We start from the raw sequence: 27,438 nt of genomic DNA on the forward strand, positions 1-27,438 counted from the left end.
TATAGTTTCAGCTGAAGAAATCGATTCTCTTAAAGATTGATGAGTATTTTAATTTGAATGTGTGGAACAAATCGATTCTATCTATAAGATTGAGTATCTTGACATCATAAACCTATATAAGCTTTTATTAGACTACATTTTTTTTTTGACAGCAGGTACAAATGAGCCAATTGATAGGAAAAAACGTTTACAAAGGTAATTTGATGTGGCTCGGTTCTATCACGCCGTGCCAGCTTGTCTGCATTACTATTCTGTGTTCGGGGGACTTGGGTTAGTGCAAAGGATAGGAACTCCTCCTTGTCTGCCTCAATCTCGTCCAAATATGTCTTGAAAGCAGGCCACTCGGATAGCGAAGACACCATCTTCACCAAATCAGAACAGTCTGTGAAAAAAAACAACATTTTCAATGTTCGCACCAATCATACAGCGCATTGCCCAGATTAGAGCTTCCGCTTCTGCATGGAGGGGCGACAAGCTACAGCGAAGGTTAGATGCACCCATAGTGGGAGATTCCCCCTAAGGGGAAATGCAATACCATCCTCGACCTGTATACTGGTCAGTCACCTTCCAAGACCCGTCCACATAGCATCGGGAACTGTTCCCGTATCTGTTGGCTGGAGCCATTTCCGTAAGCATAGGACCAGTAGTGGGATGAGACCCATTCTGATGAGAGATTTCTACTGTATCCGCTTGTGCCGAGAACCAAAGTTTTGCTTCCTCTTCAGCTAGCGGTAAAATTGCTAGCGGGTTGGAGTCCAAATTGCTAAAAAAATTATCATTCCTGGCCTTCCAAATATACCATAGAATCCATGGGAAGATATCCGCTGAAGGATTCTGCTGGGATCTCCAAAATAAATAGTCCATGTTTGCATAGACATATTATGAAGGAAAGCAGTCTGGGGATGTCGGGAAGGAGAACAGAGCCCAGACCTGCCAAACTGGAGGGCATAAAAATAGAGCATGATTGATTGTTTCCTCAGATCCACCACAACGGCCACAGTCAAGATCACAGGTCATGCCGCGTCGCCGCAGATTAGCTGTAGTCGCCATACAACCTGTAATTGCTTGCCATAAAAAAATGTCTAATTTTTGGTGGACACCGAATCTGCCAGACAAACGCCTGTAAAGGAATAATGTTAGGGCCAAAAGCAGATGCAGAGACTGCCTGGTTCTGACGTAAAGCATTATACCCAGATTTAACTGTGTATAGACCAGTCTTTTTCAAATGCCAACCCAACCTATCCGGTGAATCTGGTTTGCCAATAGGTAAAGCAGACATAATGGCAAATCTTCCGGCTTGAAAGTGGACAATAAAGTCAGATTCCATTAATGTGAACTCCTGTCAATAAAGTTTACAACTCTAAGCATGGGATCAATGGGCAATCCCGAACGTAATGCTGGTCTCGGGGGTTGAGCAGGGATCCAGGGATCTAACCATACTAAAATGGAGTCACCGGATCCTACTCGTTTAATGAGTCCTTTGTTTACCAGAGAGCAAGCAGACACCATACTTAGCCATCCATAAGATGGCGAATAAGATTTGATTAGATCCAAAGGGTTGGAATGCCTATAGTACCGACCTTTTAAAACCTGAGAAAATAATGAATCTGGAGCTGTGATCAACCGCCAAAGTTGTTTAGCTAACAAAGCGGTGTTAAAATAATCCAAACACCGGAAACCCAAACCTCCACCCAGCTTATCAGCACATAACTTATCCCAGGCTAACCAGTGTAGCCCTCGTGTGTCTCCGGAAGCACTCCATCAAAAATTGGAAACCGCGCTAGTGAGTTTCCGTGTGACCGTTTTTGGGAGACGAAAGCATGACATGACAAAGGTAGGGACGGCAGTCTCTACTGATTTGATCATTACCTCTTTTCCCCCCCTAGACAACAACCGGGCAGGCCATCCACCTGTTCGTTTTTGCAATCGATCCTGGACAAATGAAAAAACTTTTGTTTTTGAGCCTCCTAGGCTCTCAGGGATGCCCAAATAAGAGCTCATACCACCCAAATTGGTGATCCCTAGTATTCATTTTAGTTCCTCTCGTAAGTCCACATCAACTGTATGCCCAAATTGAACCGAAGATTTCTGAAAGTTTATTCGAGGGCAAGCTTCTACATATGGAGAAACAGAGAGAAAACAGGATTGGTACAGTCCCTGGAGTTGAAGTTGGGGATGCATTCAAATACAAATTAGAGCTCAAAATGATAGGTCTCCACTTCAACGTCTCAGGAGGGATTGATTTTATGATTGTCGATGGTTTATACATGGCTACAAGTGTGGTTATTTCAGATGGTGCTCCCTTCAAGGATTCATTTAGTTCTGATCTTGTTGTTACTTACTGTGGTCAAGGTGATTACTTGAAATAAAAATATTTGCAAGCAAGAGACCAGAAAATGGAAAGAGGCAACCTTGCCTTAGCTAACAGTATGAGAGAACAACAACCTGTCAGACTGATCATTGGTTCCAAGATTCAAGGAGAAAAGGAATATTCATACAGAGGCTTATATAGAGTTCAGAAGTATTGGCCCGAGAAAGGACCCCTAGGTAATAAGGTTTTCAAGTTTGAGCTTCATAAACTTCCGGGTTAACCTTCTATCCATTAGGCTTTTATAAACAAAGTTACATACTCTAGGAAATAAGGTCTTTTATGATTTTATGATTGGTTTTCATATAAATATGGACACACTCTCATCGTTTATTATTATCTTTAGGTCTATCACGTTTTCTTTTTGTACTCTCCACAAATTCCAAAAAAAAAAAATGAGTGAGATTTAAGAACTCGTGTGTATTGATGAATGTGTTACACGCAAATCTTCATCTAACACTGTGGAGATCAGAGTAATGCGTAAAAACATGGTCACTTTAGATTCAAGCACTCCTCTGCCTCCGTTCCCAACCCCTCACCTCCTTTTGAACAACATCCTTAGCTTTGATCACCACAAACTGTATCCTCTCCTCTATCCAACCCTCCCAGATCCCGACTTATGCAGAATTCTCTTACGAGATTGCTTCCTAAGCAGAGAAAGTTCCAGGACCATTGTACATCTCCCTTGACGTCACATTATCCCCAAAAATATTCGAGGAACAGAGATGGAAACATGCGCTATTTGCTTGGAGGAGGCACAAAACTTATTCTTAATGCCAAATTATGACGACACCATCCTTATGCTACTCCGAAACAAAGTCATGAAAAACGATAGGGTTTATCTTGTCACACCTTTTTTATTTTTCTTGGCTGACTTGTAGTAATATAACCAATCTATTTGCTTATAGTACTACTGTTGAATTGGAATTTTCATATACACTAGATTTTCAGAATTCATGATCGTTCCTGACTAGCTCTGTTTAAGTTTTCCCTAGCTCCGGTTGAGTTAATTACTCGGTTTTCTTGGATTATTTTTTGTTTAAAAAAGTTTTTTTTCTTCTTTATCACATTTCACAATTGTTGAATCTAGGATTCACACAATGAATTTGTTTGAAAAGGGAAACAAATTCTCTTAACATTCTCTCTTGAAAACTTGATCAAAGCTCAAATTACAATAGGAGATTAGGATCTCTCGAGGAACAAGTTAGGTTTCTCTTGTATTAATTGCTCGTTGTTTTATATGGAGGAGGAATTCCTCTATTTATATGAATGTCTAATTTACAAGATAAGTATATTTTCTTTAAATCTCGTACTAAATATAAGTTAAATTTCCCTTTTTGATGATCAGATCAGACTCGGATACGGTTTCAGAGGTTGGTCGGTTGGCTTCTTCGGGCTTCCGCTTATAAACCCGTTTAACTGGCCCAAAAGAAAAATCCCTAATTTAATTGTTCTTCAGAATTAATCAGTTTATTTTTGGTTTAGGTTGATTTGTGGGTGCTAAATCCTCCACCAACAACAATTATTCTTGCATCACCGTATCTCTTACACAACTAACTCTAAAGTTGGTTGATAGATTATCAGGTTTGGTCCTGGGGTAAAGTTAAGGCTCACGTGGCAATCAGTGTCTAGAATTATCTATATTAGGATTAGAAATGATTTGATACAATTTCACATATTATCTAGATGATTACCACGTGATTCATTAAATTTTAAAATTTATAAATGTATTTTGGTTGATTATTTCGGTGGAATTGTAATAAAAGCATGACATTATCTACAATGAAAATTAAATAATATGGTTTTAACATTATGAGCTAATATTTCTCTCAAAGATTAGTATTTTCTATTAGTTTAATTATATGTAGAACTTCTACAGTAGAAGATGTGGAACAAATCGATTCCCTTTATAAGATTGAGCATCTTGACATCAGAAAACCTATAAGCTTTTTATTATACTATATACATACATATATTGTATGCTGTTAACGGGAGAGCTAGGAAATTCTACAAAGAGTATTTTATTAGTTAACTAATTTCAAAAAATTGTGTTGTATTTTTCCGATCCATTTGCCTGAATAACTATGTTGAGAAGAGAAACTCTTAACTCACTATAATTGCCAAGATTTTAATCTCGCTGTGGTCAAAGTTACATATGAATATTGAAAATTTGCCATGGCACTAGTCTGTCATCGATGCCCACATAAGTACAACTTCGTTCTGTAGTCTTTGCAAGGGATTTGAAACTTCTAGGGCAGATGATGTATGTCAGATCTGAAACATGCATGGTTCAATAATTTCATATTCATAAACGCTTTACTGTCTAGCTCTCAGTCTCTTTGTGTACCTCTCGCTCGCACTGACTCGTTTGTTTAAAAGAAGCATAGCGTAAGCGACAAAATGTTTTTTTAATCCGGTTCAACCCTGAGAAACAAGAGAAATAAAATTATGATCGATCTAACTCTCGTACTCCAACAAGCTAGAAAGAAGCAGCTACGTTCTTATACTTGTGCAGCACGTAACCTTTCTCCATATAAAGAAGATTTAAAATTCAGCTAAAAATAGAATATAATAAAAAGCGAAAAAAAAATGTCGCATGGATAATTATTATCAAAATAACAGAAAAGAAGTATAAAACTTCTATGTGCACAACAAAATAAAAGGAAATATAAAATTTCCTCTCTGCTTTAGGTTTTGTTTTTCTTAACACGTTTTTGGTTTTGGTATAAATATGGACACACTCTCATCGTTTATTATTATTAAATCCTTCTTATTTCCTTTAGGTCTATCAAGTTTTCTTTTTGTACTCTCCACAAATTCCAAAAAAAAAAAATGAGTGAGATTGAAGAACTCGTGTGTATTGATGAATGTGTTACACGTAAATCTTCATCTAACACTGTGGAGATCAGAGTAATGCGTAAAAACATGGTCACTTTAGATTCAAGCACTCCTCTGCCTCCGTTCCCAACCCCTCACCTCCTTTTGAACAATATCCTTAGCTTTGATGACCATAAAATTTATCCTCTCCTCTTTCCAACCCTTCCAGATCCCGACTTATGCAGATTTCTCTCTTACAAGATTGCTTCCGAAGCCGAGAAAGTTCCAGGGCCATTGTACATCTCCCTTGACGTCACATTATCCCCACAAATAGTCGAGGAACCAGAGATGGAAACATGCGCTATTTGCTTGGAGGAGGAACAATACTTATTCTTAATGCCAAATTGTTCGCATGTGTTTCATAGTCATTGCATCAATGAGTGGTTATGTTGGAGTAATCAGTGCCCTCTTTGCCGTGCTGAACTTATGGAAGACGAAGACTGGTAGACGTTTGACGCTACTCCAAAACAAAAAGTCATGGAAAAACGATGGGGTTTTTAATTGCCTTTGTTTTGTTTTTTTTTTCTAGGCCGAGTTGTAATATAAGCCTATCTATTTTCTTTTAGTACAATTGAACTGAAATTTTTATATATACTAGATATTCAGATCTCTTGATTGTTCCTATTGATTGTGATTGAGGTTGAATTGATTACTCGTTTCTTGGATGATTGCATCAATGAGTGGTTATGTTGGAGTAATAATTGCCCTCTCTGCCGTGCTGAAATTTTGGAAGACGAGACAAGTGACGATTGACACAATCATGAAATCCGATAGGGTTTATTTCTGTCACGCCTTTTTTATTTTTCTTGGCTGACTTGTACTAACATAACCATGCTGTAAAACGAGAGGATTCAAAGTGTAGAATCTCTTCTTATTCTTATTCATGAATGACTTGAGGTTACATATATATAGTGTAGGGTACAAAACCGACTAGGAAAAAGAATAGGGCCAATGGGCCTATGGCCGATGGGCCGTAAACACTAAACGCATATGGACCATACATGGCCGGTTATGGAGTCTACTATCCAGTGCTTTATAACACTCCCCCTTGGATATCATAACTGTGCCGATGCTAAGGGATCGATGCAATACGCTTGGGGGTGCTGCCTCATTAAAACCTTACCAGGAAAACCCAATGGGACAAAACCACGGTGAAGGAAAAAGAGTACAGCACGCATTGCTCCCCCTGTTCCAAGCATCACTCTAAGTCCTTAAGCCTCCGCATTCCAATCTGGTGCATGAGCTTCTTGAACGTTGTTGTCGGTAATGCCTTAGTGAAGAGATTGGCTGAGTTGTCGCATGATTGCACTTGCACCACTCGAACTTCTCTGGCCTTTTGTAGTTCGTGTGTGAAGAAGAACTTCGGTATGATGTGCTTCGTCCGATCTCCCTTGATGTAACCTTCCTTGAGCTGTGCGATGCAGGCCGTATTGTCTTCATAGATTACGGTTGGTTCCTTGTCCTCGACCATACCGCAATTCGCCATGATGTGTTGAGTCATCAACCTCAACCATACACTCTCTCTTCCGGCTTCATGAATTGCTAGGATTTCCGCGTGGTTAGACGAAGTGGCCACAATACTTTGCTTCACAGAACGCCACGAGATCGCCGTACCACCGTGTGTAAATACGTAACCTGTTTGAGACTTACCATTATGTGGATCGGATAGATAACCTGCATCAGCAAAACCAACTAAACCTTCTTTGTTATAGTTAGTATAATATAAACCAAAATCTACCGTCCCTTGTAGGTAACGCAACACATGTTTAATACCGTTCCAGTGCCTTTTAGTTGGACAAGAACTAAATATTGCTAGGAGGTTCACGGCAAAACATATGTCCGGTCTAGTGTGGCTAGCTAAGAACATTAACGCTCCTATAGCACTGAGGTATGGCACTTCAGGTCCGAGAACTTCTTCATCGGCCTTCTTTGGACCAAATGGATCTTTATCCAAGTCTAAGCTTCTAACAACCATTGGGCTGGTCAATGGGTGAGCTTGGTCCATTTTAAACCTCTTGAGTACCTTTTCTGTGTATGCCTTTTGATGCACAAGAATTCCATTACCAATGTACGCAAACTGTAATCCCAAACAGAATTTTGTCTTGCCTAGGTCTTTCATTTCAAATTCTTTCTTTAGATATTGACTGTTTGGGCGATTTCCCCAGAGGTCCCAAGGATGTTTAAATCATCCACATAAACTGCTATAATTACAAACCCTTTGTTTGCAAACTTCTTTATAAATATACATGGACTGATTGGGTCATTCTTATAGCCTTCTTTAGCTAATTATTCACTTAACCGGTTATACCACATTCGACCACTCTGTTTCAGTCCATAAAGAGATTTGTTCAGCCTAATGCAGTACTGTTGTCAAGAACCACTCTTATCTTTGAGCTCAAAACCCTCTGGTAATCTCATATATATTTCATTATCCAGTGGACCATATAAGTATGCGGTTACAACATCCATTAACCGCAAATCCAGTTTTTCTCTTATAGCCAAACTTATTAAGTACCGAAATGTTGTTGCATCCATCACAGGGGAGTATGTCTCCTCATAATCTATGCCTGGTCTTTGAGAGAATCCTTGTGCTACAAGCCGTGCTTTGTATCTCACGATTTCATTCTTCTCATTTCTCTTTCTTACAAAGACCCACTTATGTCCAACTGGCTTTATTTCAGGTGTTGTCCTTAAGATCGGACCAAACACATTCCTCTTCTTTAAAGAGTTTAACTCCACGTCAATGGCTTCTTTCCACTTTAGCCAATCTTTACTTTGAGTGCACTCTAATATAGACGTGGGTTCATGATCCTCATTTATCTCAAGTGCTACCTTGTATGCAAATATTTCATCGATGTCGACATCTTTACGATTCCATTGAATTCCAGACATGATATAATTTATTGAGATCTAATTATTATCAATACCTTCAGGACCTTGAGGTTCAGCGTCCCAAACCTCATTCGGTACCTTAGGCTTTGCCGCGGCTATGTCTGTATTTTCTGTAATTCCCTTAACCTCGGTCTGTTTTGCACCTTTAGACTTCCGAGGGTTCTTATCTTTGGAACCTAATGGTCTACCTCGTTTCAAACGTGGCTTAGACTCTGTAGCAACTTGATTATTGTGTTCCTTCTGAACATCAATACGTACTGGTGCATTACAAGCTGGTATGTACGATTTTGTTACTCTCTTTGGGTCAGCAAAGGAATCTGACAATTGTATAGCTAGCTTTTGCAAATGTATAATTTTCTGGACCTCTGCATCGCAGGCTAGAGTCTGAGGATCTTGCCAATTCAAGGATGTTTGATTCCATGTTATTTCTTTAACCAGCTTGCTAGTCTCTCCACCCAACATAGGGAATTCGGATTCTGTAAATTGACAGTCCGCGTATCTGGCCTTAAATAAATCTCATGTGGTTGGCTCAAGATACTTTATAATGGTGGGAGACTCATATCCAACATATATTCTCATCCTCCTTTGAGGTCCCATCTTAGTTCTCTGTGGTGGAGCAATAGGTACATAAACGGCACAACCAAATGTTTTGAGATAGGATATGTCTGGCTCATGACCCGTTAATAATTGGGATGGTGAATATTTGTGTTCACTAGATGGCCTGATTCGTATAAGTTCTGCTGCATGTAAAACTGTGTGTCCCCAAGCTGACACAGGAAGCTTCGATCTCATTAGCAATGGTCGAGCAATTAATTGTATTTGTTTAATGAAGGATTCAGCTAATCCTTTTTGTGTATGGAAATGTGCCACAGGATGTTCCACACTCACCCCATGAACATACAGTAATCATTAAACGTGTGGGATGTAAATTCACCAGCATTGTCTAGACGTATAGTCTTAAGTGGAAAATCTGGAAAATGTGCTCTTAGCCTTATAATTTGGGCTAACATCCTAGCAAATGCTAGGTTCCTTGTGGATAACAAGCAAATGTGTGACCATCTGGTTGATGCATCGATCATAACCATAAAATATCTAAACGTCCCACAAGGTGGGTGTATTGGTCCACATATATCACCTTGTATCCTTTCCAGAAAGTTTAAAGTATCTTTATGGACTTTGGCTGGTGATGGCCGTACAATAAGTGTCCCTTGTGCACATGCTACACACGTGAGATTTTTAGGGATAACTTTTCTCTCTTTAAGGTTGTGCCCATTTGAACTATTAATCAGTTTACGCATCATGTTCGTACCCGGATGGCCAAGCCGGTCATGCCATAGAGTGAACTGTTCATTGAACATTTTGTGCTTTGCCAAGTTAGCTTCTATCATGTTAATCTTAGCATGGTATAAACCAGTGGCTAGTGCAGGTATAGTCTCTAGGACCTTCTTATGTCCATTTACAATTTCGGTAATGTATAGAAATTCTTTGCTACCTTCACCCTTTGTTTCAATATGATAACCATTCAACCGAATGTCTTTAAAGCTCAATAAGCTTCTCTTAGAGCTGGGTGAGTACAAGNACATCACTTAGTTCAATATGTGTGCCATTAAGTAATAATATATGAGCTTGGCCGTAGCCTTCTATTAAGCTTGTTGTACCCGAAATTGTACTAACATTGGCATTTTTCATTATGAGGTCTATGAAATATCTTTTATCCTTCAATATTGTGTGGCTGGATCCACTGTCCACCACTAGTACATTCATATCCTCCGCCATTTCTTAACACCAATAGGGGTCTGACCGGTTTTGATCTGGGAGCTAAAGACCTCAGATATCTCTCACGAACCTCGAACAGAAACCGCAAATAGCTTTTCCCACGAACAGATCTCGAACCGCTCCTTGTACCGCTCACGTACTGCACTCTCCCCGGAACCGAGAACCAACCTCGAACTGGTTTTGGATAGAACTTGATCACGAGCACAGGTTTGCTCGTGAATAGGAGTTTGTTTCGAACAAAGAGGAGAAAGATGGCGGTTTAGGGTTTTTGGTGGAAGAAGAAGGATGAACGACGGCGGTTAGGGTTTTAGGGTTTTACTCAGCTGGATCTTTAGAAACGATCGTGCTGATAACGTGTTGTAAAACGAGAGGATTCAAAGTGTAGAATCTCTTCTTATTCTTATTCATGAATGACTTGAGGTTACATATATATAGTGTAGGGTACAAAACCGACTAGGAAATAGAATAGGGCCTATGGTCGATGGACCGTAAACACTAAACGCATATAGACCATACATGACCGGTTATGGAGTCCACTATTCAGTGCTTTACAACAAACCAATCAATTTTCTTTTAGTTCTACAGTTGAATTGGAATTTTCATATACACTAGATTTTCAGATTTCTTGATCGTTCCTAACTAGCTCTGTTTAAGTTTTGCCTAGTTCCGGTTGAGTTAATTACTCGATTTTCTTGAATTATTTTTGGTTTAGAAGTTTTATTTTTTGTTTATCGTGTTTCAGAATGATTCTGCATTATCGTATCTCTTACACAACTAACTCTAAGTCGGTTGATAGATTATCGGGTTAGGTGCTGGTGGTAAGGTTAAGACTCACGTGGCATTCATTGTCTAGAATTATCCATATTAGGATTATAAGTGATTTAATATAATTTTTAGATTTTATCTAAAAATTACCACGTGATTAATTAAATTTTAAAAATTATAAATGTAGTTTGGTTGATAATTTCGTTGGAATTGTAATAAAAGCATGACATTATCTACAATGAAAAATAAATATTATAATATGGTTTTAACATTATGAGCTAATATTTCTCTCAAAGATTAGTATATTTTATTTTAATTATATGAACTGTGGAACAAATCGATTCCCTTTATAAGGTTGAGTATCTTGACATCAGAAAACCTATAAGCTTCTTATTATACTACTAGGTTTTACCCCATGGTATACCACATATCTATTATTTTGTTGATATGATACTGTAATTGTTTAGAAGTGCTTGTAATCGATGGTGAATTGCATCTATATATACTGTTAACGGTTGTAGGTAGGGTTTTGTAGAAACTCTTGATTTGCAAGTTGAGAATATACATTTTACGATTTGGTTAGTTATGATTTAGGAATGAATGGTATGACATATTCTTATTATGATTCTCAATTGATATTATTGGATTAATAGTGTACATTTAAAACTAATAAGATCTTACCAAATATGTAATTGTTTATTAAACGCAAATTAGATATTTTCTAAAATATATTCATCTTGAATGAGTTGCTATATTATAAGGATGTGATTACATAATTTGTGTTATCAATTTTTTTTTGTCAAACTCGGCCCTAGAAATTCGGCATGCAAATTAGATATTTCCTAAGATATAATGGGCATTAATTGGCAATAATTAGCATTAATTGGATGTAAATAAGTACGCTATGGATTAAAAACGAGCCCAAAATATTCGGCAATCTTAAGGAGGATTTGGATAATTGAATCGGTTATAATTTTAGTTAAAAACCCGACCCGAAATTGGCAAAAAGTGATGGCACCCTATTGTATTCCAAAAATGTATTATGAGCTCTATATATACTTGTTTGGTTACAAATATAGTAAGACAATTTTTAAAATATATATCCGTTTATAAAAATTCAAATCAGATCAAATGCTGAAAAAATTATAATTTTTTTTAAATTTATGTATTAAATAGTAATTAAAATAATAAAATATAAGATTAAATAAAAGGGAAAGAAGAATTATATTTAAATCTAACATACTGATTTAAATTAGGTAGACAGATTTTAGGTAATTAATATTATCAAATAAGGAAATAATTGTGTTTAGTTGTAAGAATTGTAAAAAATTTAGTTGAGACTTGTTTGGATACAAAGATAAAAGAGGATGACACAAAAATGTAATACAAAAATGTTTAAGATAGATATACATACATATATTGTATGTTGTTAACGGGAGAGCTAGGAAATTCTATAGAGAGTATTTTCTTACTTGACTAATTTCAAAAAATTGTGTTGTATTCTTCCGATCCATTTGCCTGAATAACTATGTTAAGAAGAGAAACTCTTAACTCACTATATTTGTCAAGATTTTAATCTCGCTGTGGTCAAAGTTACAAATGAATATTGAAAATTTGCCATGGCACTAGTCTGTCATCGATGCCCACATAAGTACAACTTCGTTCTCTAGTCTTTAGGATTTGAAACTTCTAGGGCAGATGATGTATGTCAGANTATGGTCGATGGACCGTAAACACTAAACGCATATAGACCATACATGACCGGTTATGGAGTCCACTATTCAGTGCTTTACAACAAACCAATCAATTTTCTTTTAGTTCTACAGTTGAATTGGAATTTTCATATACACTAGATTTTCAGATTTCTTGATCGTTCCTAACTAGCTCTGTTTAAGTTTTGCCTAGTTCCGGTTGAGTTAATTACTCGATTTTCTTGAATTATTTTTGGTTTAGAAGTTTTATTTTTTGTTTATCGTGTTTCAGAATGATTCTGCATTATCGTATCTCTTACACAACTAACTCTAAGTCGGTTGATAGATTATCGGGTTAGGTGCTGGTGGTAAGGTTAAGACTCACGTGGCATTCATTGTCTAGAATTATCCATATTAGGATTATAAGTGATTTAATATAATTTTTAGATTTTATCTAAAAATTACCACGTGATTAATTAAATTTTAAAAATTATAAATGTAGTTTGGTTGATAATTTCGTTGGAATTGTAATAAAAGCATGACATTATCTACAATGAAAAATAAATATTATAATATGGTTTTAACATTATGAGCTAATATTTCTCTCAAAGATTAGTATATTTTATTTTAATTATATGAACTGTGGAACAAATCGATTCCCTTTATAAGGTTGAGTATCTTGACATCAGAAAACCTATAAGCTTCTTATTATACTACTAGGTTTTACCCCATGGTATACCACATATCTATTATTTTGTTGATATGATACTGTAATTGTTTAGAAGTGCTTGTAATCGATGGTGAATTGCATCTATATATACTGTTAACGGTTGTAGGTAGGGTTTTGTAGAAACTCTTGATTTGCAAGTTGAGAATATACATTTTACGATTTGGTTAGTTATGATTTAGGAATGAATGGTATGACATATTCTTATTATGATTCTCAATTGATATTATTGGATTAATAGTGTACATTTAAAACTAATAAGATCTTACCAAATATGTAATTGTTTATTAAACGCAAATTAGATATTTTCTAAAATATATTCATCTTGAATGAGTTGCTATATTATAAGGATGTGATTACATAATTTGTGTTATCAATTTTTTTTTGTCAAACTCGGCCCTAGAAATTCGGCATGCAAATTAGATATTTCCTAAGATATAATGGGCATTAATTGGCAATAATTAGCATTAATTGGATGTAAATAAGTACGCTATGGATTAAAAACGAGCCCAAAATATTCGGCAATCTTAAGGAGGATTTGGATAATTGAATCGGTTATAATTTTAGTTAAAAACCCGACCCGAAATTGGCAAAAAGTGATGGCACCCTATTGTATTCCAAAAATGTATTATGAGCTCTATATATACTTGTTTGGTTACAAATATAGTAAGACAATTTTTAAAATATATATCCGTTTATAAAAATTCAAATCAGATCAAATGCTGAAAAAATTATAATTTTTTTTAAATTTATGTATTAAATAGTAATTAAAATAATAAAATATAAGATTAAATAAAAGGGAAAGAAGAATTATATTTAAATCTAACATACTGATTTAAATTAGGTAGACAGATTTTAGGTAATTAATATTATCAAATAAGGAAATAATTGTGTTTAGTTGTAAGAATTGTAAAAAATTTAGTTGAGACTTGTTTGGATACAAAGATAAAAGAGGATGACACAAAAATGTAATACAAAAATGTTTAAGATAGATATACATACATATATTGTATGTTGTTAACGGGAGAGCTAGGAAATTCTATAGAGAGTATTTTCTTACTTGACTAATTTCAAAAAATTGTGTTGTATTCTTCCGATCCATTTGCCTGAATAACTATGTTAAGAAGAGAAACTCTTAACTCACTATATTTGTCAAGATTTTAATCTCGCTGTGGTCAAAGTTACAAATGAATATTGAAAATTTGCCATGGCACTAGTCTGTCATCGATGCCCACATAAGTACAACTTCGTTCTCTAGTCTTTAGGATTTGAAACTTCTAGGGCAGATGATGTATGTCAGATCTGAAACATGGTTCGATAGTTCAATAATTTCATATTCGTAAACGCTTTACTGTCTAGCTCTCAGTCTCTCTGTGTACCTCTCGCACTTACTCGTTTGTTTAAAAGAATCATAGCGTAATTAGCGACAAAGTGTTTTTTTTTTAACCCGGTTCAACCCTAAGAAACAAGAGAAATCAAATGATGACCAATCTCTCAAAATCTCATACTCCAACAAGCTAGGAAGAAGAAATTCTGTTTTTATACTTGTGCAGCACGTAACCTTTCTCTAAATAAAGAAAAATTAAAATTCAGCTAAAAATAGAATATAACAAAAAACAAAAAAAATGTCGCATGGATTTTTATTATTAAAATAACAGAAAAGAAATATAAACACAACAAAATAAATGAAAATATATAATTTCCTCTCGGCTTTAGATTTTGTTTTTCTAAACACGTTTTTGGTTTTGATATAAATATGGACACACTCTCATCGTTTATTATTATTAAACCCTTCTTATTTCCTTTAGGTCTATCACGTTTTCTTTATGTAATCTCCACAAATTCCAAGGAATGAATGAGATTCAAGAACACGTGAGCATTGATAAAGTAGTCACTCACAAATCTACATCTAACACCGTGGAGATCAGAGTAACGCGTAAAAACGTGGTCACTTGCACTCCTCCTCCGTTCCCAACCCCTCACCTCCTTTTGAACAACATCCTAAGCTTTGATCACCATAAGATGTATCCTCTCCTCTATCCAACCCTCCCAGATCCCGCCTTATGCAGAATTCTCTCTTACAAGATTGCTTCCGAAGCCGAGAAAGTTCCAGGGCCATTGTACATCTCCCTTGACGTCACATTATCCCCAGTAATATTCGAGGAACCAAAGATGGAAACATGCGCTATTTGCTTGGAGGAGGAACAATGCTTATTCTTAATGCCAAATTGTTCGCATGTGTTTCATAATCATTGCATCTATGAGTGGTTATGTCGGAGTAATCAGTGCCCTCTTTGCCGTGCTGAACTTATCGAAGACGAAGACTGGTAGACGTTTGACGCTACTCCAAAACAAAAAGTCATGGAAAAACGATGGGGTTTTCAATTGCATTTGTTTTTTTTTGTTGAAACTTCTAGGGCAGGTGATGTATCTCAGATCTGAAACATGGTTCAATAGTTTTCATAATCATAAACGCTTTACTGTCTAGCTCTCAGTCTCTTTGTGTACCTCTCGCACTTACTCGTTTGATTAAATCAAACATGGCATAAGCATAAATGACGAAAAAAAAAAAAAAAAAAAATACCCGGTTCAACCTNGGTTCAACCTTGAGAAACAAGAGAAATCAAGTGATGACCAATCTCTCAAAATCTCATACTCCAACAAGCTAGGAAGAAGAAGCTCTGTTTTTATACTTGTGCAGCACGTAACCTTAGTCCAAATAAAGGAAATTTGAAATTCAGCTAAAAAAAGAATATAACACAAAAAAAAAAGGTTAGTCTCTTTTCTTTTCTTTTCTTTGAGTACAGTTGAATTGATATTCAGATCTCTTGATTGTTCCTAGCTAATTTTCCCTTACTCGTGATTAAGTTTGAGTTGATTACTTGTTTCTTGGATTATTCATAAAATTGCCTGCAATTTTCTTTGATAATTTACTAATTGTGGATTATGTGATTCAATTTTACTTTTGCGTTGAATTTTTCATCGACGTATGTGGAACTCAGGTGTCTTTTCTTTTACTCGCAGTTCCATCCCGATTCATTAGTCTCCTGAAACTATATTTTAAAACAAGAAAAACAAAAAAAATAAAGAGATACGGTATGTCTTGTGTTTTGGATACTCAAGAAATTGCATAAAAAACAAAGAGATTATTTACCTTCTGAATTTTCTTTTGAGTCCATTGCTAGATGAACCATCGTTCGTCAAGAAATTGAAAAGATATCGATAATAACCTTCACACTGTGTGTACAAACTTGTGTCCAAATCCGAAATTGTGTTTAGTTCCTTCTTATGATTCCTTTCATTTTTATCGTTTGACGCTACTCCAAAACAAAGTCACGTAAAAATGATTTAAAAGTTTTTGTACTAGTTTAAGTTTTCCCTAGCTCCGGTTGAGTTAATTATTCGGTTTTTTTGGATTATTTTTTGTTAATTTTTTTTTTGTTTATCAGGTTTCACAATTGTTGAATGTAGGATTGAAACAATGAATTTGTTTAAAGGGGGAAACAAATTCACTAAACAATCTCTCTTGTAAACTGGATCAAAGCTCAAATTAAAAGAAGGGGTTAAAATCTCTTGAGAAAAAACTAGATTTACTTCATGAACAATTGAAAAATTAGGGTTTTTGTATTAATTGTTTGATGCTTTACATGAGAAATCCCTCTATTTATATGAATGTTTAAGTTACAAGATAAGTCTATTTTTATTAATCTCGTATTGAAAATAAGTTAAATTTCCCCTTTTGATGATCAGATTGGACTCGGAGGCGGTATTAGAGGTCGGTCGGTTGGCTTCGTCGGGCTTATATGCCCTTTTAACTGGCCCAAAAAGGAGATCTCCGGTTTAATTGTTATTCAGAATTAATGGGTTTATTTTTGGTTTAGGTTGGTATGTCGTGGGTGCTAAATCCCGTACCAATAATAATGATTCTCCATCACTGTATCTCTTACACAACTAACTTTAAAATTGGTTGATAGATTATCAGGTTTGGTGCTGGTGGTAAGGTTAAGACTCAATGGCAATCAGTGTCTAGAATTATCTATATTAAAATTAGAAGTGGTTTAATATAATTTTTAGATTTTATCTAGATTCATTAAATTTTTAAAAATTATAAATGTAGTTTGGTTGATTATTTCGTTGGAATTGTAATTAAAGCATGACCTTATCTACAATGAAAAATATATACTAATGTTCTTTTACATTATGAGCTAATATTTCTCCAAAATTTTTATTTTGTAACCAATAAAGTTGTGCGTGAGGAATTTCGTTCAACTCGGAAGACAACATATTTAGTAGTAAACCGGATCAAGGTCGGCTAGATAAAACAAAAGCAGGTAATGGGGGCCCAGAACCACTCCATTTCGGATACAAAAGCCTAAAAGCATGGATGTATTGGAGGAAATGACCACTAAATATAAGACTAAGCCTAAGCCTAAGACATTTGGGAAATTTTGGTCATGCATGCCCCATCCTAACCAATGATAACGTTCAGTATCACACAATCCGTGGACAATATGTGTATGTATACCAATTTAAACTATATATCATAAGAAAATAAATTTAATCATCGAACTATAAGAATGGTTATTTATTTGTAATGACCTTCTCTTAACCGACAGAGTTCAAGGGTAGCTACCCTCTCGAGCCAGTCTAGATCTTCATAACTGAAATATGCCTATATATAGGATGTTTTTTAGTAATATGAACCAAATTTAATTTTCTATATAATACAATCACCTATAAATTTTAAGCTTATTTATAAATTTTTAAGATGGTACGTGAATTAATTTCAGTTATTAACAGAACACTCTATACTTCATCTAGAAAGAAAGGAATGACACGCGACATGGCAACCAACTCTCGTCGACATAGAAGCTGGTCAAATTAATCGACAAAAACGTTTGAAATAGGCTGAGTACTATCGGGAATGAGGAGGACACCACCATTCAGATTAGGCCTGGCAAATAAACCGAACCCGAGGAACCGATCCGAACCCGACCCGAACCAATTCTGTCTAAATAACCAATATGTTTTCGTTTTCAAATAACCACAGGTATCGGGTATTATCCGAACCGAACCCGAGGAACCGAATCCGAGGAACCGAAGATACCTGTTTATACCCAAGAACAATTATACACGATATCACATATGAATTGTTTTGCGAGATATGGTATGCTCAGTTTCATTTGTTTAAGATTTCATGATATGCTCAGTTTCATTTGTTTAAGATTTAGTTCACTGTTTTTTGTTGAATTTGTTAGATTATACAACTGTTTGTACAGTTATATTTCATGTTTTTTGAGTTTTGTGGGTACATTTCATGTTTTTGTGGGTACTTTGGATATGTTCGAGTAGGTACTATTTATAACCGAATATATTTTGGATACATTACAGGTTTCTTAAAGTCAATACCCAAATAACCCGAACCCGATAGGAACCAAACCTGAACCCGACCCAAAATTATATAAACACTTGTTCGGATCCTATATTAGTAAACCCGAAAAACCCGAACCCGAATTATCCGAACCTGAACTCGACCCGGACACCCAAATGCCCAAACCTAATTCAAATTTGGTTTGCGACAAGATCCTATTAAGCACATAATACATTTATTATAAAAATGTTTTAAAGAAAAAAGTTTTGCATATTACAATGTAAAGTGTTTATTTTTTTTTTGAATATAATTTAATATTAAATTCAAAAAAAAAAATTCAGTTATTAAAGATCTTGTTACTTCTTTACCATATACTATACTAACACGGTATTAATCTATTTTTATATACTGTTTTAGCATTTAATAATAGATCCATTTAAGTTTTAGACCATTCTCATATTCCTAAGATTTATTATTGCATTTCATTGTAACGCTCAACGCATAAACAACTTTGACTACCCGTTATTGTCCCCACACCACGGCCAGAAATGAATTTACTAAACTCCAAATATAAAAATTGGTATTATTATTTGATTATTATACGAATCTGATTTGACTTAATAATATTTAGTCAAACCCCTTCTTTCTCTCCAAATCCACCAATCACACTTACACACACCTCTTTAATTAATTCTAATTCTATGCTACTTTTTTTTTTATATATATTCCATCAACTTACCACTGGCCATTTCTCTGTTTTTTCTCCCTCAATTTTTGTTCCTTTCATTTGACCCTGCTTGATACTTTTTTTTTCTCCTGTTTTTAAATATATTTTGTCGTGTTTCATACTTTAAATATTTTACATAATTTGGATATTTCTCTTAAGCTTAATTCCTTATTCCATATTCCACGCTTATCACAAAATCTTTCTCCTTTGTCTCGCTTTTTTCTTTTGTTCTTTCACATGTGTATATACACACAGAACACACACTTACATTTCTATTATCATATAAAACTTCAACTTTACTTTTTCTCTTCCGAAAAAAACACTATCTAACTATCTTCTTAATTCTATTGATTCTGTTTTCCCTCATCCTCCTCCATGGCCATCTCACCTAATTCAAGCTCTTTAGAATTAACAATATCAATTCCAAGCTTCTCTCCATCTCCTTCATCGCCTGGTAAGATCATATCCAAAGATTAATTAAATCATATTTATTATATAGTTTTAATAGTGCGTCTTTGAAAGATATCCAATTAAAATAAAAATAATTTTGGTAGGTGGTGATCATCACGGGATGAGAGATTTTGACATTAACCAAACTCCAAAGACGGAAGCAGATCATATGATCGGTGCAACGCAACATGCCAACGAAGAGGATAGTAACTCCGGGGGCCGGCGGCGCAAAAAGCTCCGTCTAACCAAAGAGCAATCACATCTTCTTGAAGAGAGTTTCATACAAAACCATACCTTAACCCCTGTAAGTATATATAATTGTACAATAATTAATGGTTCCGTCTACGTTTTGCTTATGTTGAAATAAGAAAGATGAAAGAGAAAACAGTTAATCTTTTTTTTTTCTGATGATCATGTCGGCTGATTATGTTTTAATTTGGGTGGCTGATTATGAAACCACAGAAGCAAAAAAAAGATTTGGCCACCTTTTTGAAGCTTAGTCAAAGGCAAGTTGAGGTGTGGTTTCAAAACCGAAGAGCTCGGTACGTATCTATGTACTGTACATCCTCATATATTGCATCATCCATATATACAACATACGTATAAACCGTATACGGTGAGGCATGTTATGTGTATATATATGGTTTTTGCAAATATGCTTTTAGTGGTTGAGAATATATTAAATAATGAGAGTGCGTTGACAGAATATTTATATATAAAGATCGTGTGCGATCGAACATAGATTCTCTATACATAATTCACCATATATACTACAATTGTAGTTTAGAAATATGTAGTAAAGTGGAAGTGATCCTTTTTTTATCCAAGTGTTTCACGTTGATTCCCACATACATAGTTATCATCCATTTTATGCGACACATGAAAAGCCCGTAATCTTATTTTTGTGTCTACGTGTCTATATATAAATGTCCATGATTCAAAATCAAAATATAGAATGAAATAAATGCATCAACAAGAAAAAAAGCGATAGGGAACATGAGGGACAAAGTTAGAGACAGTAAATGATGTGTTTTATATTTTCAGCTCATCTCTGGCCAGTCCACAATTATGATGTTTGTCCCATATAGTATACATATTACTTTAATGAAACTTAAACACACACATACACTTTTTGTGAATGTTTTCTCTGTATTGTCTATAATATTCGACATAGACATGAATGTGTACATGCANACTATCTTCTTAATTCTATTGATTCTGTTTTCCCTCATCCTCCTCCATGGCCATCTCACCTAATTCAAGCTCTTTAGAATTAACAATATCAATTCCAAGCTTCTCTCCATCTCCTTCATCGCCTGGTAAGATCATATCCAAAGATTAATTAAATCATATTTATTATATAGTTTTAATAGTGCGTCTTTGAAAGATATCCAATTAAAATAAAAATAATTTTGGTAGGTGGTGATCATCACGGGATGAGAGATTTTGACATTAACCAAACTCCAAAGACGGAAGCAGATCATATGATCGGTGCAACGCAACATGCCAACGAAGAGGATAGTAACTCCGGGGGCCGGCGGCGCAAAAAGCTCCGTCTAACCAAAGAGCAATCACATCTTCTTGAAGAGAGTTTCATACAAAGCCATACCTTAACCCCTGTAAGTATAAATAATTAGTGGTTCCGTCTATGTTTTGCTTACGTTGAAATAGAGGAAGAAGAAAGAGAAAAGAGTTAAATCTTTTTTTTTTTTTTCTGATGATCATGTCGGCTGATTATGTTTTAATTTGGGTGGCTGATTATGAAACCACAGAAGCAAAAAAAAGATTTGGCCACCTTTTTGAAGCTTAGTCAAAGGCAAGTTGAGGTGTGGTTTCAAAACCGAAGAGCTCGGTACGTATCTATCTACATCTTCATATATTGCATCATCCATATATACAAGATAAGTATTAAACCGAGGAAAATAAGAATTATAAATCGTATAGAATTGGGTATACGACTATACGGTGAGGCATGATATGTATATATAGGGTTTTTGGAAATATGCTTTTAGTGGTTGAGAATATATTAAATAATGAGAGTGCGTTGACAGAATATTTATATATAAAGATCGTGTGCGATCGAACATAGATTCTCTATACATAATTCACCATATATACTACAATTGTAGTTTAGAAATATGTAGTAAAGTGGAAGTGATCCTTTTTTTATCCAAGTGTTTCACGTTGATTCCCACATACATAGTTATCATCCATTTTATGCGACACATGAAAAGCCCGTAATCTTATTTTTGTGTCTACGTGTCTATATATAAATGTCCATGATTCAAAATCAAAATATAGAATGAAATAAATGCATCAACAAGAAAAAAAGCGATAGGGAACATGAGGGACAAAGTTAGAGACAGTAAATGATGTGTTTTATATTTTCAGCTCATCTCTGGCCAGTCCACAATTATGATGTTTGTCCCATATAGTATACATATTACTTTAATGAAACTTAAACACACACATACACTTTTTGTGAATGTTTTCTCTGTATTGTCTATAATATTCGACATAGACATGAATGTGTACATGCATGTATAGTCTATAGATACATGTTACGCGTGGTAGGTTAGTTCATGAAGTCCATAAAGAAGGAAATTAATTAAATACATTACATAGCCCAAACGTTATAAATTTGATGATTAATGAAGAGCCTAAAAGTATATAATCCTTCATCGTAATTACCATTTACTTCAAAATAATAAATTTTTAACTTTAATTCATTGTTTAAATTTAGTCTAGAAAAATATGATACTAGATGCAAGATGATCTTCTTCTAACGTATGGGCATTCCGGGTCAATTAAGCAATCACTTACATATATAGTATCACATGTGAACACATAGTACAAAACATGTTTATGGTTAGAATAGTTATATGCAAAGGTCGGTAGAATAGTCTTTTAAAAGTATAAATTTCTCAAACACCAACATCGTTAATTAAATATATTAATAAATTCAGCTTATGGGATAATGGTATATATAGGATAAAACCTAGAAACTACGTATGATGTAAGCATATTTAATAGTACGCATGGCCACAACAGCAAAATTAATATGGATGGTTACACAAAATTTGATGTATAGGAGTAAGCTAAAGCACACGGAGATGGAATGCGAGTACCTAAAGAGATGGTTCGGGTCGTTGAAGGAGCAAAACCGACGGCTACAAATAGAAGTTGAAGAGCTACGAGCTCTAAAGCCATCATCGACCACGGCTTTAACCATGTGTCCTCGGTGTGAACGTGTGAGTGAGGCAGCAGATAATGACTCTAATGCCGTTCAGGAGGGGGCAGCTGTGAGCAGCAGCCGGTCACGGATGACAATTTCCTCTTCCTCTTCCCTCTGTTGACTGGTTTGGTTGAAAGTCAAAAGTCAAAAAGATTGAAACGCCTGTTTCGGGTGTAAAAAGCAAAGATTTGATGATGATTAGAAGGATTTTGTGTATAGTCCGCTAATTATTTATTACACCTATGAGGATAAATAGTTTAATCGTCCTTTTATAGCTTTTTCGTGTTTTTTTTTTTAAAAAATATTTAATTTCGTGTTTAACCAAAAACAAACAAACAAATATTGCTTTTCGTCTCTTTGGATTGGAGTTATTGACTTGAATTGAGAGATGTTTTATTTTGTGTACGACGAAGAAATGAGAATACCGAACGGAGAAATTATATATCAAAAAAAATTGTACTAATAGATAGTAGCAAGTAGCAACTAAGAAAATGTAGCATAGATGATAGATTTCATGGGCAAGGAGAGATTGTTAAAACATCAATTAATTAACGTCATTGTTATTTTGACTTCTACAAGTCTCAAATAAGGCTGCTATATTTATCCCTGGACCACAAAAACGGTTTTAAATATTCAATTCTGGTGGAGATTTTCACCTACAATTCACCTGATGTCTCATTCCAAAACATATTGTGTTAATTATAGTTTCAAAATAAATGTTGTTATTTCTTTCTATGTTTTTCTAGTGGTATTTGGTAATCGGTTATTTTGAAAAAGAATTTGAGGTTGTAATACAAATTAACCCTTATTGTTCATTCGTGTAAATATATTTTCACAGGATGTTAATAGGTTAAGATGATACTGTTTTAGATTACGTTATATATAGATATTTAAAATCAATTACTAACAATAATATATATATATATATATATATATATATAAACATACTGTATTTTTTTGACATCGTATATATTGTATATGGAGTGTATGTAATAAATAAACTACGTATGACCAAGAAAATGTCTCTCTCCCTCACCAATGACACGATTTAATTCGGATTTGGGTTTTCTTAACCCAACTCGTAATTTAAGAGTTTGAAAGGAAGCCCAATGGGCTACCAGCTCTATAGCCGTGTGTCAGTTCTAGCAAACTTGAAATGAAAATCTTCACAATCCAATCCTTCTCAACATGAATATTGGATAGGCAATATGATAGTATATGGTCGCTCTTACATTCGTTATAGAAGAAATTAAACGAGTTTATGTATCCGAGGTCCTTAAGGACCTTAACACTCTTGGATATGTGATGTGAGATAAGTATTTCATACCTTCGATAGAGATAAAATTTTAGTGAGAAAAAAATATATGATAAAGTGGAGACAAAGACAGAGTAACAGAGGAATGTGTGTTACTACAACTACTGAATTAGGAAGATGTATGTATGGATTATGCGACTCTGGCATGCCCATGTGCTTGTCACGTGCTTTCTTTATGGATAGGACGCGTGCATGTCAAATGTCCCGCGCTTTTCCTCGTCTTATTGGTCAGAGAGATTCATTATTGGTTGATGTGGTGAACCGAACTATAGCAATATTAAGTGAAAATAAAGAGACCTCATTAGTCATTAACTTGAAACATACAAATGCATTACATAACATACAATCATGAAATCAGGTCTCTTATTTAAAACATACAATTGGCTTGTAGCAAAGGGAGAAACATATGAAATCTTCTTGAAATGTATTCTATAAAAATGGTATGTTTGAGGACAACAAATAAAAACAGTTACTTATATTTGATAGATAAATCTTGTTTGTTTTTTTAATCAGAAACAAAAAGCATATATACATCTAAGAATTTCAAAAAGAATTAAAAGTGAATAAGACAGTAAATTGATTTCATGTATTTATTGGTTTTTACAAAAGGTTTATATATTGTGTTACCGTCATTATAAAGTCAATATATTTTGCAATATAATAACTATACGGAAAAAGTTTTATCACATCACCAAGATGATTACAAAGATGATTCAACCGTGTACGTTATAACATGTCGAATTCATTGTTCACCACTCTCACCCATCTGTCATTCTCTTTTTTATTTGACTTGCTAGTGAACTTTTAGTCTTTGTCCAGATTATTATTATTATTCAATAATTGACAATCGATACTTCTAACTATTCATTATTTAAGAAAATTTTACGAAAATTTCACCTTCTTTAATTAATCACGTGTTTAAGTCACCAGTACCCATCATTGTTCACTTTCAAGATTGTCTAAATCGCTTAATTAGACGTACCTCTTTTTTTTTTTTTCAGAATTGGGGATCAATATTGATCGATCAGTAAGTTTTGAAAAACGAGATCAATAACTTGTTACACATAATAAAAAAAAACTCTAAAGACAATTTACTCTAGTCTAACTGAGCAGTTGAACACCAGTAATAAACACCAATTAAGCTATAGGTCCGAATTGAATATCAATGCATTGGCTTTGATTGTCCAACATTTAGGTTGTCAAAGTCCACCATTTAGTATGTGTCAAAGAAAAATGGTCCACCATCTAATCAATATTCAAAACATATTATCATGAAGAGAATAGTTTTAATATGATCGCTATGTTACACCAACGCCGTTCTTCTTCTTTTTTTTTTCTTTTTCTTTTCCCAACGTGTGTGGTTGTTTGTGAGAATGTCGTTTATCTTTCTATTCGGTACGATTGATAAGTATATATCTCAGAGATTATTGGAAGCATCAGTCGTATATTAATCTAAAATTTCGTTATCGTTCCTACAATTCCGTATATCAAAGGCGTGAAAACTATGTTAAGGTTTGACTTGGACTTTGATTATTCAACCACAAACATAATTTTATTACGCATACAGTGTGATTATTGAATGACACTGTACTTTACTTTCGCTCTTTTTTTTTTTTAATTATCATCAAATTTCTTTTGTCGTTATAAGAATCTTTTACTCTATTAAATTCAACTCTAACCTAATTTTTAGATGATATTTATATTAATTGATTTTCTTAAAAATTAAAAGAGACCACAATTTTAAACTGTACCATGGTTACGCTGACATATGAAGTGCTTCCAAAAGTTCCCTAAATCTTGTGCCGATATCTAGGATTATTTATTTGGTTAATTGAACGTCAATTGCATGAAAATATATATTAAGATATATACGTTGATTCCATTAGGATAAATAACTAGTTAAATAAAGTGTTTAACAAAAAGAAAAAAAAATTTGTATAATTTGGTTTTGTATAAGGACGGCAAATTTTATCTAACATGCATAAATCGCAATTAATCATTCGAGTTTGGACTTGCCTGAGGAAGTTGTGTCAAGTAATACTTTTATGCAATCAGAAAGATACAGCAACACTAAGTCACAAGAAGGTCACGACATTCTCTGTCTCAACCATTTACTCATGTGGAACTTTGGTTGTGTACTAAAAAGGTAGTATTACCCATATCGGGAAAAAAGCTTATAAGAAAAAAAATAGAATATATATTTTTCTACATATAAAAGTGAATTAAATGATATACTGTATTAACAAAATTTAAAATTGAGCTGTTTAATTTTGATACACTCAAAAACACAGCGATTTCCATGACATGTTAAATAAACAAAACTGTGATGTTTGATATTGTAAAATTCCGTTAACCAAAAAAAAGATATTGTAAAATTCCATTCGTTTCGTTATTCTATACTAGCTTGTGTATTCCAATTTCTGACCATCATCTACTAAGTTAAGACTTGAGTGAGCTTATCTGAACAAATAATTCAGAAGCAACGTTATAACTAATATCATGGAGGGGAGTTAGACAGTAGCTTAATGATGAGAATATAGGCTAAACATTTATGTCGTCTAATGAGTAATTGAGTGTTGCCTACTTCACGGGACAAATGAGTAAACCTAACAATAACATATAGACACACTCGACGCCATTAGCCAAATTCCATTTGAGCCATCCAATTTCTTAGTGGATCTTCTTTGTCTCCAGCCCATCTTGTCTCCTTATTTTTATAATCATTACTTTTTCTAAAAAAAATGATTTATCAAACATCACAAAATATAAAGGGTATTTCCAATTTTTTTTCTTTTTCCTTTTTGAGATATTGAAACTATTGCTTCTTCCATTTTTTTCTTTCTAATTTTAGAGTTAGTAATGCAGATAATTTTGTACATTTGATATCGGTATTGATTTATTCATATTACGAAAAAAATGGATTAGTTAAGAGAATGTGAAAGAAAGGTAAAGTTAAAATACTAAAAGCAAAGAAGAGAGGGGGACAGAAGAGAAAAGGTATGTCTGCGATGCCCATCCCCAAAAGTAGAGTGCCACATGTAGACCTTCTTCTTAAGATCTAACTCAGATGCTATTTTTGTACATGTAAAATTCTGTTCGCAGACTCAATTTTTATATATATTTTTTCCTATTTTACTTTAATCTTCATGGAACACATTTGCATACAAAATAAAAAATGAATGGCATGTGTATGTCATATATATTATATTAAACTAGAATGAAAACTGCAAAATATGATTTAATA

General features: G+C 34.3%; 3 protein-coding genes across 4 annotated transcripts; all 3 read left to right on the forward strand.

Moving 5' to 3' along the window:
• On the forward strand, window positions 5,201-5,692 carry LOC104704813 (RING-H2 finger protein ATL48-like). Its single transcript, XM_010420843.1, has one exon. The coding sequence runs from the start codon at window positions 5,201-5,203 to the stop codon at window positions 5,690-5,692; it is 492 nt and encodes a 163-aa protein (XP_010419145.1).
• Window positions 14,948-15,538, forward strand: LOC104704814 (RING-H2 finger protein ATL48-like). The gene is made up of 2 exons (XM_010420844.1): window positions 14,948-15,423; window positions 15,514-15,538. Exons 1-2 carry the CDS (start codon window positions 14,948-14,950, stop codon window positions 15,536-15,538), a joined length of 501 nt encoding a protein of 166 aa, XP_010419146.1.
• LOC104701747 (homeobox-leucine zipper protein ATHB-X) lies at window positions 19,269-23,156 on the forward strand. Of its 2 annotated transcripts, XM_010417486.2 has the most exons (5): window positions 19,271-19,523; window positions 20,839-20,963; window positions 21,064-21,263; window positions 21,417-21,496; window positions 22,736-23,156. In XM_010417486.2, the coding sequence occupies exons 2-5, from the start codon at window positions 20,885-20,887 to the stop codon at window positions 22,998-23,000; spliced, it is 624 nt and encodes a 207-aa protein (XP_010415788.1). In that variant the 5' UTR covers window positions 19,271-19,523; window positions 20,839-20,884; the 3' UTR covers window positions 23,001-23,156. The 2 variants fall into 2 exon arrangements, with proteins under 2 accessions (XP_010415789.1, XP_010415788.1); XM_010417487.2 differs by lacking the exons at window positions 20,839-20,963; window positions 21,064-21,263; window positions 21,417-21,496 and adding exons at window positions 19,749-19,948; window positions 20,107-20,186 and having other exon boundaries at window positions 19,269-19,648.

Source organism: Camelina sativa, chromosome 7, assembly GCF_000633955.1.
Source record: "Camelina sativa cultivar DH55 chromosome 7, Cs, whole genome shotgun sequence".
Lineage (NCBI taxonomy): Eukaryota > Viridiplantae > Streptophyta > Magnoliopsida > Brassicales > Brassicaceae > Camelina > Camelina sativa.